This window comes from Aegilops tauschii, chromosome 2 (genome assembly GCF_002575655.3).
Source record: "Aegilops tauschii subsp. strangulata cultivar AL8/78 chromosome 2, Aet v6.0, whole genome shotgun sequence".
In the NCBI taxonomy this organism is placed as follows: Eukaryota; Viridiplantae; Streptophyta; class Magnoliopsida; order Poales; family Poaceae; genus Aegilops; species Aegilops tauschii.
In genome coordinates, this window is record NC_053036.3 from 23816900 (window position 1) to 23829416 (window position 12517).

The following is a 12517-nucleotide window of genomic DNA, read 5'->3' on the forward strand; positions in this document are numbered from 1 at the left end:
GCACAAGTCACGTGAAAATAATGGTGAATCAACAAGGAAACTCAATGGTATCACAAGCTTTTGATGGGCTCACACGTACATAGTGACACTTGATTCGAAGGGAAATAGTTGCATGAAAAGGAAAAAGATCCATACCATGGCTTGCAACTCTATTTATATCTCTTCTTCCAAGATAACCTTCATGACTCCACTGATTTCATGAGCTCAATCGCCATCACTAAATTAGCCACCACACATGAGATTTTGGAGGAAACTGAATTCCAGTTCACCATGCCTCCATTTGCATACTTTTTTGTTCACGGTATGAGGAAAACAAGCAAAAGGACTTCTCCGTGAGGAGCCCACACCCCAACCTACTCGTCTTTGGATATACACTGCCACAACGAACCAACTCTTAGGGATTTGCAATACAGAGATCAACACGACCATGGATTGCATCTTAAGCCTAGTGTTCACCATTAACTCGTACCACATTCCCTACTTCAGTTGGAGCACAACAGAATTAAACGCAAACAATGTCATTGTATCACTATTATCGTGTTGTATTTTCATTGGGAAAAAAATCTATACTTTAAGCCTAATCGTTTTTATGTACACCAGTTCGGCAGAGTTCTCAAGTATTTTTTTATTTAGTAGGCATTTTTGTTTCATGTAGAACGAATTGAATTGTGCTTTAGATAAAGATACTATAGGTCTGTAATTTGCTGTAGCAAGTGGGAGAATACGAGTCATCGAATGAACTGCTCCCCAGACACTCCTTTCAACAACACCCACCTCCTGCTTCCTCCAGCAGAACCAAGCATCCGAACAAAAATGGAGAAAATAAACAAATATTTTCTCCCAGGAATAAAATTTTCAATTGCCCCTGTTCCTCGGCTACTTCGCTTCGGGTGGATGCAACCAGGTGGCGACCCCAGTCCTGCCGCTTTCCTGATGAGTTCCGAGATCTCGCGACTCGTATACTAGCAGTCTGTCCGTTCCCTCCACTGGTACGTCCCTCCTCCTGACCCCAATCCTGTCGCTTCCCTTCAGACTTCCGAGATCTCACGATTTGTTTTTCTTTTTATTTTCAGTTTCAATTCTTTCGCACCATTTCTCAAATGCTTTGTGGATCCACCACGCGTATGTGAGAATCAGAGGTGAAGCAGCTGCCCCTTCTTGGTTCTTAACCCCACTCGGGAGGAAGGGGAACTGGAGATGTGCAGCGGAGAGCCCGTCAATTTAGGCGGTGGATGAATTTACCCCTGTTTTTTTTGTGTAATTCAGTGTGGGCTTAACACTACTGGAAGTACTTAATTGTTTGCTGTACAATCAGTCCCAACGAATGTTATTGTTTGTTTTACAGTGATAATGAACTAATGTAGCCAATTACTCTGTGATTTTTGACTGTGCAGACTGCTTCTTTTCATACCTGTATATTTTTGAAGAATACAACGTTGTTCTGAAAATAGTCAAAAATATGCTGGTAAGAACATTTTTATCGAGTCATCGCCGTGTATAAGCAAGGTTTTATAGGACGCCAATCAGCCGAACTAAAAATTATTTTACTAAACAGATGTTAGTCCTTAGCAGTATGTATTCACATCTGCCTCTTCTAGTGTACACTGCTCTTTTTTCTTGTGAGCTATTGTTCGGAATGTTTGACTACAATGGATTCAAGAATATAAATAAGCATATGAATACAGATATACAGATGCATTATCAGCAAAATGAAAAATTTAGAAGTATTAGGGATGCTATCTGCTGCAGCTAGACATATGTACCCAATGTAGACATTGTTCTTCACATTATAATAGACAGCTATATTATATTAACAGCACTGAGTTTCTTCATTTGTGAATGGATGTTTTTTTTTCACAGCTTTTTGTTTCCCCACCTTGATAAATTTTGCAACCAGTTAAATGCACAGAACTACCACATTCGTGTCACGATTAGTGGAAACCCACCACTTTACAATTTATGAAATTTCACGCCGAACCAAAATTTTGATAGTGGCAAAAACAACGAGCCACCTTTTGAGCATGTTTTGACGTGGCAGATCCCTCCTGGTCCGACAATGGCGACGGTGCAGCTCCGTCCGGAGTGACTGGGCTGGCCCAACCCAAGCACTCCCACTAGTAGAAAAATGACCATTTGTCCCGGTTCATAAGGCCCATTCGGGAACCGGGACTAAAGGGTCGGTACTAAAGGCCCCCCTTTAGTCCCGGTTCTTATACCAACCGGGACAGATGGGGCTCCACGTGGCCGCTGTCTGGAGCTCCACCTTTAGTCCCGGTTGGTAACCGGGACTAAAGGAATTTTTTTGAATTTTTTTTTGAAATTTTTTTCTCGATTTTAAAATTTCTGAACGATTTAACAATTTTATCTCTAATCACCCCTCATCACTGCTCAATTTAATCTCTAATCTCCAATCACCTCTCATCATTCCAAATCGTCAAAATTCCCGACCGGTCACCCATCCTCTCACTACTCCAGCCTGAGCATGCTTAACTTCCGAGTTCTATTCCCCCTCGTTTCCTAGTCTACACTTGTTGTTTACCTGACAATAGTAAGCTGTCAATCCTATTAACCCTTTAGGAGTTGAACTTGAGCATGAAGCACCACGTTACACCGTTTGAGTTTGAAACTATTATTCTTAAAAGAAAAATATCCATTTACTACCCTGAATAAAGTGGGTGGTTCACTTTACCCCATGATCTAATTTTTTTGCTCCTTCTACCCCCCAAACAAACCAAAACCAGACAAAACACCCCCTGGCTGGTTTGTCTCCACTCGCTGCTGATGTGGCACTAGTCAACGGTGGTTTTGACCTCGTTGGGCCCCCCTTGTCAGGTCGGGCGTGGGCATCCCCGTCGCTCCCCCTCGCGCTTCGTTCCGGCTCCAGCGCGACCGCGCCGACGAGCCGCGTCGCCACCTGCTCCACCCCACCCTGGCATGCCTCCTACCACGGCTACACCGCCCCGCCATTCGCCGTGGCGCTCTCGGTGAATAATTATTTATTAACACTAATATTCTTGAATAATTATTTAGTAACACTAATATTTCTTGAATAAGTAGTTTGACCATAGTTTGACCGCAGTTTGACCAGATTTGATGAAAATTCAAAAAACTGAAATAATTATTTAGTAACACTAATATTCTTGAATAATTATTTAGTAACACTAATATTTCTTGAATAAGTAGTTTGACCATAGTTTGACCACAGTTTGACCAGATTTGATGAAAATTCAAAAAAACTGAAATAATTATTTAGTAACACTAATATTCTTGAACAATTATTTAGTAACACTAACATTTCTTGAATAAGTAGTTTGACCAGATTTAACCAAAATTCAAAAAAACTGAAATTTAAGCATATCTTTTTTCCCTTTTAGAATTTGAGTATTCTAGAAAATTGCAAAACCGCCTATGGCGGTCGAAACTGAACATTTTGATATATTATACTTTTTTTCGACATCGCATGCAAAAGTTATAGCCGTTTTACTTTTTCATAACACTTTTTTGCAAAACATGTCCAAATTTAAGTTTTTAAATTTTCCAAACTAGTAGATGTAGTAATATAACTACATCTCGGAGGATTCTATTTTTTGAAGTTTTTATCATTTTCTTTTGCTTTTTTCAAAACTTAAATGGCGATAAGGGGAGGGGGGGTAGAGTTTGAGACACGAACCCCTTTAGTCCCGGTTTGAGACAAAAACCGGGACTAAAGGGCATCGCACCCTTTAGTCCCAGTTCGTATGTCAAACCGGGACTAAAGATTAGACCTTTAGTCCCAGTTTGAGACACGAACCAGGACTAAAGGGCACCCTTTAGTCCCGGTTCGTGTCTCAAAGCGCGACTAAAGGTCTCATTTGAACCGGGACTAATGCCTTTAGCCGCTCGAACCGGGACTAATTCTCACATTAGTCCCGGTTCGTAATGCAACCGGGACTAATGGGTACACTGAGCTGTGACCAATGCCCTGTTTTCTACTAGTCTCCGTCACTCCCCTTCCTCGCTCTCTCTCCCTCCCCTCTGTCTTGCAGACATGGCGACAGTGGCGGCTCCGGATACATCGGCGAGGAGTGGTGGGGAAAGGCGTTGTCGACAGAGCATGAAGTGTGGCCGGCCGGCATGGCAGGGGGCACCCGCAACGAGGAGGAAGATTGTTGCGGCCACAACATATTCATTTCAGAGTATTTCATCGTCGCCACTGCCGCCGGTGGCAATTGTCGCCCGCGCCATCACGGTGGAGGTCGAGCCCCTAGGTGAGCTGCTTGCCTCTCTCTTTTAGAAAATTTCATTGCTGGAATTCTCGGATTCCAGATTTGGAAACTATGGTTTGCTGAAAATTCTAGCAAATTTCATTGCTGGATCTAGTTGACTGAATCTTGATGTCGTTGTTTGTTATTGAATGAACTAAAGTACTAAATTTAGGACTCTGAATTAACGAAATGTTCATGTCCTGTTTGACTTTGAGGACTCTGAATTAACTGAAACATGTCTTGTTTGACTGAATTTCATGGTCTGAAATAGAGTTTCGGCCTATCTAACTGGAGTACTCATCTGGGATTAGCTACTTTAGTGATTGATAGATGCATTTTGCATTTCAATTACCCTTGTGTACCGTATGTAACTGACACTAAATGCCACTACTGAAATTTGCAGTGTTGTGCAATGAGTACATGAGTTAAATTTGGGTCTATTGGTGCATTGGACAAGTTGACCATAGAAGGAATGAGTTAGTGTACATGGTTTTAACTGATTTGAGTAATGTGAAGTGTTAGTATGTATGCTCAATTTAATGTTCAAAGTGGTTTCAAAGTTGTGTTGATTAAAGACAACAAGTGTACCTACCTAGGAGAGAGACAACTTGCAATATTCAGACTTGCGATGTTCAGACTTTATTCAATCAAACGACGAAACACTACAAACTAGAAGAACTCTAAGATTTTATCTTTGCAGTGACACCTAGAGCACACCTATAGTTCCATGGTAAGCTGACTGAAGAAATTCTAGACATCTTCTTTGCATTGAGACCTAGAGCACCAAAATTTGACATTTAGATAATATGACCAGCAAAGTTTCATTAGACACACCTATCTTGCAATATTCACATAATATGAGCACCAAAGTTTGACATTTATTTAAATAACTATCTTGCAATATTTGGATAAAGGAGTTTCATCAGACACAAACACACATGGTTGTTCAGACACAAAACACATGGTTGTTCAGACACAAACACACAATAAAGTTTTATCAGACACAAGCATTATGATAGATAGATAGATAGATAGATAGATATATGGATAGATAGATAGATGTCATAGATAGATGAGTTCTCTAGATAGATAGATAACATAGCACCATTTTGATAGAAAAGGCACACATCGTTCCTCAGACACAATTAAGTTTAGAAACTAACTGAACCCATATATTGGTTTAGATCTTGCTGCAGAAAGTAAGACCTGTGTGCTGCATCAAAATCACTCCTGCTGCAGCTTCAGAAGACAGAGTGACCGAGGAACTGGCACCAGGATGTGGTGTTGCTTCTTCTTCTTCTTTCCCATGTTGCTTGTGCCAGTCTCCACCACCTGCTGCTCCATCTGCTGCTCCATCTAATGTTGCTCCACCTGCAGATCCATCTGTGGCAGCTCCATATCCATCAGAGCGATGGGTGGCACTATCACCAACCTATCGAGCTCGTGGTCCAGGCGGAGTTGGTCGCAGTTCTAGTACATGTACCAACGTGGCCGCTGGAATGGATCCGGGGAATCCCTGGCCTCCTCCATCGCCTAGACCAAGTTCTCGATGAGTGGGCGGTAGAGGTCTGGCATTCTTGACCTCTCCTCATGTGTGGCAGAGGCCCTCACCACGTGTGCATTATTTTTCAGGATTGCAACGCTGCTGTACCAGGTGCTCACCTCACTCATGTAGGAGAGCTTACTGTTGTTGCCGTTGAAGATCTCCTGCAGACCCTGGTGGTTATCTTTGCGAGGGGAGAGTGAATGAATGCAAGGTGGACACTAGGTTTTCTGGAAGAAGGAGAAACCAAACGGGCGGTAGTCTATCAACTGAACAACTGCTTGTTTTTTTAGAATCGAATGACCTGTTGGTTTGGTTTGGGAATGAGCAGAGCGAACACGCTGGCCCAGACACTACTGGGATCAGCACATACGCCGGGTGCCACAAACACTCGGCAAAGGGCCAAATCCCGCCGGCAAAGGCTTTGCCGAGAGCTACACTCGGCAAAGGCCACCTGGTGTACAGCTCTCAGGCAAACAAGAGTTTGCCGAGAGCCAAATGTCGGGCACTCGGCAAAGACTTTGCCGAGTGCCAAATAGAGCAACTCGGCAAAATAAAGTGCCTCACGGACGTCCGACGGAAACGGCAGCTTGACAGGTGGGCCCAACCGTAAAGGCCGAGGCGGGCTTTGCCGAGAGCGGATCTCGGCAAAGTTGTTCAGTAGAAAGTCGACACGTGGCTACTAACGGAGAATGAAAACGGAGGAAATCAGTCAGTTTGCCAGGTGTCACAAATGTTTGTCCGAGTAGTGCACTCGGTAAAGCTTTTTTACAGAAATAATAAAAAAAGACACCGCCGGCAGCGCTCATGACCGGAGCTCGTCGCGCTTGCGGTAGGGGCGGGGCTCAAGACGACGTACACAACAATGCATGCATCAACATGCCAACACAACACACGTACGTACAACGCCGGACAACGCACACGCATCACGTCGGCGAGCCGCATAGCAAGTTGAAGCCGTCGATCTCCGAGATGCCGTAGATGTCCGGGCCACTGCCATGCTCGAGGTTGAACTTAGCCAGCGTCACGAGCGGCTGGCTGAACAGCATGCCTGCACAGGGTGCCGCCCAAGTCGCCGGTATTCCGCTCTTCTTCGGCGGCCGGTGGTGGACAGCGAGATGTGCATGGTGTGAGAAGATAGAGAAGAAAGAGAGAGGAGGTGTTCGTGGCTGTGATTGAGAGGGAGGAGATAAGGAGAGAGAGGGAAAGGAGCCGGCGAGGTAAAGGAAGGCCGCCACGTCATCGATCCATGTGACTTCGAGCGATTGGTTGAGAGTGTGCTTTCTTAGTCTGACCTTTACCGAGAGCGACCCTCGGTAACACTATACTTTACCGAGAGCTACTCTCGGTAAATGGCATTTACCGAGGATGGCTCTCGGTAAAGGCCCAAACCCTAGACCACCTACAACCCCTGTTGCTGTTTTCAGCCTTTAGTTTTCATACATGATTGGCAAAGCACCTTACTTTGACTGTTACACTTTACCGAGAAGGGGGTGTTCCGGCCGTGCGCCCATGCGGTGGCCCGGGCGGTCTACGGCATTGACCGGCACCGAGAGGGGGTAGGGCTCGGTGAATACCTGCTTGTCGGTGTTACTACAAGTCAGTGCGAGGCATCGGACCAAGTTGGGGCCATCCCCTAACATGATCGCCCACCGTCGGCTCGATCTGGGGGACGTCACGCATCCAGTGATCGACGTTCCCGCCGGTGTGTCCGGTACGTGAGGCATCTGCCACGTCAGTGTTGTGCGCTGGTTATTCAGACACCACACCACCCTTTCGTACGTATTCCCTGGCCGCGCGCATGTTGGGGTGGCTGTCGAACCCCCCTCGTGTGGCTTCCCGACCGAGAGGTCATCCGGTGGCCCCGGTGGTCTACGGCGTGGACCGGCACCGAGAGGGGGTAGGGCACGATGAATACCTGCTTGTACGTGTTACTACAGGTCAGTGCGAGGCATCGGACCAATCTGAGGCCATCCCCTCACAGGTCAGTCCTAAACCTAGATCTAGGTTTAGGACCTTTACCGAGAGTGACCCTCAGTAACACTATACTTTACCGAGAGCTACTCTCGTTAAATGGCCTTTACCGAGGGTGGCTCTCGGTAAAGGCCCGGACCCTAGACCACCTACATCCCCTGTTGTTGTTTTCAACCTTTAGTTTTCATACATGATTGGCAAAGCACCTTACTTTGACTGTTACACTTTACCGAGAACCCGATGACCCCGGCGGTTTACCGCATTGACCGGCATCGAGTGAATACCCACTTATCCATGTTACGACTCTCGGTAATAGCTGCATGTACCGATAACCCTCTCGATACAGGTCCTAACCCTCTAGGGGTCTTCTCTACGTTTGTAGCCGTGCTCTATAATAATATTTCTCCCTGTTGCAAGTGCCTCTTTCTATCTGGCCTAATTGATTTACTTGCCATGGTCACCGTGGCATAAATAATACACCTTACATAAAGGAACGGAGAGAGTAGTGCTTAATTAATTAGAAGTTGAGATTCGGAAAAAATCTAACCCAAAACATAAGTCATCAAAAGTCATGGTATTTTGACACTTTAGTCATTAAAAGGTATTAAATATCAGACACAAAAATAGAGGCAAAAATCACACCCAAATAAAAAGGAAAATAGAAGTCATCAGAAGCCTTTACCGAGCGTCGATATTCGGCTTTCGGTAAAGTCTAAAGAAACTGACGGCGCCGTTAGGTACGAATGAGCATGCCACGTTGCTATTCTTTGTCGTGTGTAGCTCTCGGCGTACATAGTGTTTGCCGGGTGTAGCCTCTTCGCCCGGAGCCTCTCACGGCAACATGGGCTAGTTGCCGTGAACCCACTGTTGCCGAGTGCGGCTCTCGGCATACGTAAGGTTGCCGAGTGCCCGAGATTTGGCTCTCGGCAAAGAGTCTTGCACCCGGCGTACAAGCAAATTCCAGTAGTGAGATGATGAACAAGCCCACTAAATGAAACGGAAACGAGCGAGTGCACGGGCCCGACCCCAGCATCTTCATCCCGAGCATCCAAAAAAAAGATGGCCATTAACGCCATGTCGTCACCGTTGCCCACTGGCTCGGGATCGGCCACGTCAAAACAAGATCATTTTTTTACTTGGTGTTTTTGCCACTGTCAGAATTTCAGTTCGGTGCACGAATGTGGTGGGTTTCTGCTAATTGTGACACGAATGTGGTGGTTATGTGCGTTTAACTCGTATTTATATGTATGTACGTTGTAAGAAAAGCATGCGATTTAAATTGATTCATCAGTAAATGGGTTAATCTTATCTTATATTTACTAATCGGAGGCACCTTTCATGATGTCTCATTAATCCACATCATCAAAATTAATTAAACCATTAGATTATAAAATTTACGATCATGATAAAAGGAAAAGTAGCGTAACGCAAATGATGCCGTCCTATAGAAAAATGCCTCTGGCACGTTCAAGTCCAATGTTAGTGAAAAAAACGCACGTACAAAATATAAGGAAAGTCTCACCTGATCTTCGAAAAAAAAAGGGTAAGCCTCACGTAAAACAAAGTCCTATGGAAAGACTTACCTAACACGCCCATGTCCAATGTTGGTTAAAAAAAAGGTATACGTTTCCCTCCGGTCGACCAGGTTTCGGCCGGTCGCGTCGCACGCACACTCGTTTCTTTATGAGGCCCACACGGTGTCCTTATATCCTCTTATCTCCATATCTTTCCGCGGCTCGTTTCATCCCCACAACCGCAAGTACGCAATCCACTTTTTTTCTGGGTCACGCCGCTGAGTCACTGCGTCTCTCCCACCGCTTCATCACCTAGCTCTCTTCTCCATAGCCTCAGTTTTTCTCCCCCCTTTGCTCATGGTGCGCTGGGAGCATATGGTGTCTACCTCGCGTCCGCTACATGGCCTGCTCCAAGTTGCTACAAAGCTCGATAGGGGAGCTGCAAGCCTCCAACGACAAGGCCGGGCGCGCTCACCGTGTGCTGGGCAGCTGCTCTGAGCATCATTTTTGCTGCTGAGGCGGTGGTTGCTGGAACTGGCCACGGCGGATGCTAGAACCGGCCGCAAAAAAGCTTCATCCGGCAGCGCAATTTGCTGCAACTATTTGACTTGCTGGGTCAAGGGGTGGCAGAAAAGCTTCATCCGACGACAAAAAAGCTTCAACCGGCAGCGCGATTTGCTGCGACGAGTGACTTGCTGGGGCGAGCGGCGGCAGAAAAGCTTCATCCGACGGAAGAAATGCTTCAAGCGGCAGCGTGATTTGCTGCGACCAGTGACATGCTGGAGCGAGCAGCGGCAGAAAAGCTTCAAGCGATGGCGCAATTTGCTGCCACCATTGATGGAAGCTACAAGGTCCCGCGGTGGTGCTGCGACGGGGCAGAAGTGCGGCGAGTATGCTGCAACCACAGTGCGCTGGTGCTGCGCCCGGCTACGGCGAGGAGGTACCACGACTTTTTGTGGTGTTTTCTGCGAACCAATGATGCAGCGGCCGTGAGCTCGTCGGTGGTGGGCAGCGTGCTCTGCGGTGGCGAGGTGCTGCGGGCATGGGGCAGTGGCGGGGTGCTGCGAGTTGTGTGGGGAGGGACACATCCCGGCGGACATTGGGACATGGATGCTGTCTACGGGAGGGATTTTTCTGGTTTTCTTCCATGATTGCCTGAAGATAAGGTGGGGAAGAAGATGACGTGTACAATCATACGGTTGCAGTGGACCAAATCAAACGCTCGCGCGGTGACCGGCCGAAATTGGGCCGGTTGACCGGCGCCTCTCAGTGGCCTAAGAGCAAAGATAATAGCACAGCCGGCTGCTGGCTATATAGCAATGCCATGTTATCATAAAGCCTTCTCTCATATAGTAGTCTGGCGTTTTGGCTGGCTATTAGCATGGCTCCATTTAATATGAAGTATTTATTGCTTGCAGGTGCATATGATCTGCTGTGATCTATAGTAAACAACATCTTTGTGGCCATTTCAAAGAGCATACATATACATGCCATCCATGCAACCAGGAAATAGGAAGACTGACTGGCATTTAGGCAACAAACATATGTCATACAGCATCATAGTACTCCAAACATGTCACACAGCATCATACTACTCCATAGCATCATGAGTAATTACTTAAGATTAATTACATAAGTCTTTAAGAAAGCATTCAGCAAACATAATAGATAACATCTCCGGCAAACAAGCCGTTCACGACCACAAGCAACAATCATAGTTTTGATCTGGACGATGACAAAAGTCACAAAGCATGGAGGGTACTTCGCTGGAAAGGAGCAACCACTCATTTGCATCAATAACCTTCAACCACTGTATGGAAAAGGAACCGGGTCAAGCTTAAAAATTTAGCCAATGCTAACTTACAGCATGTGACATCAAGAAGTAACACTGAGTAGTAATGCTGGAGAAAATCACTTCTATAAATCCTGTATAGCTACACAGGTTCAGTAAAAACAAATACTGTAACAATAGGAAGAGGAACAAGCTATAAAGAAGACCTCACTCTCTATACAAGCATGTTGGCAGATCAAATAAATTTTCTTGAGCACTAATACATTCACACGGACTAAACTATAGAGTACAGAACTATTTGGTTAACGAAAAGAACAATTTAAGATCAGAGAAAGCATACCTATAAGTAACAGCTACCGCAATCACCACATCACAGCTCACTCCTGAAATAAAAATGCATGTAAGATATCAAGGTTACAGTAAAAAAAAGGAATATGAACATGCAGATATCAATATTCCACCATGATTTATTATGATGGCTGTTTTGAAACTTATGCCAGATATGCTCGACTAAATCACTTTTAAGTTGGGCATGCTGTGGACGAGCACGAATAGTAGCTTTTCTACGCAACACATCTGCGAAACATAGATTACCACCAACATTCACTTCGGGAGGTGGAGCAAATGAAGCCCCCGGAATCTCATTCAAGTCAATATGAATTTTTGCCTGCTCTCTCTCATCTTCGATTATCATATTGTGGAGAATCACACAAGCCCTCATGATCCTTCCAACACTCTTTCTCTTCCATAGACGTGCAGGCCGACGGACAATGGTAAAACGGAACTGTAATACCCCAAAAGCGCGCTCGACATCTTTCCTTGCCCCTTCTTGCTTCTGGGCAAACAACTTGTGCTTCTCTATTTGGGGAAGTGGTATAGTCTTCATGAAGGCAGCCCATTCTGGGTATATACCATCAGCAAGGTAGTAACCTGTGGTATACTCATTCCCATTGACAGAAAATTGGACTTGAGGGGCTTCTCCTTTCAGTGCATCAAAAAACAGTGGGGATTGATTGAGCACATTCAGATCATTATTTGACCCAGCAACTCCAAAAAAAGCATGCCAAATACGAAGGTCCTGGGAAGCAACAGCTTCTAGGATCATCGTTGGTACTCCATAATCGCCGCGGGTGAATTGCCCCCTCCATGCAAGAGGACACTTCTCCCATCGCCAATGCATGCAATCAATACTTCCTAGCAATCAATGCCGTGTTCTGAAAGTAACTAAGGTAACCACCAGGTGGGTGAGAATCCACTCCCCTGCTCAACGACATAAAGAAACGAAGAGCGATCAACACCGAACTACATGCAAGTATATACTCAAATTTGTAAAATCTGAATACAATACATTTGAGATGCATACTAGTTGATCACAGCAACTATTTAAAGGAAAGATAATCTGAATTGATCACAACAACTATTTAAAGGAAAAATCTGAATTGATCACAGC

The 12517-nt window shown here is 45.4% G+C and overlaps 1 protein-coding gene across 1 annotated transcript; it reads right to left on the reverse strand.

The window, feature by feature from the left end:
• Window positions 1-10785: 10785 nt before the first annotated feature.
• Window positions 10786-12265, reverse strand: LOC141041494 (uncharacterized; the record flags this gene model as incomplete). The annotated part of the gene is made up of 2 exons (XM_073507751.1): window positions 10786-11085; window positions 11408-12265. A coding segment is annotated over one exon (828 nt), but the record flags the coding sequence as incomplete, so codon positions are not given.
• Between the last annotated feature and the right edge of the window lie 252 nt (window positions 12266-12517).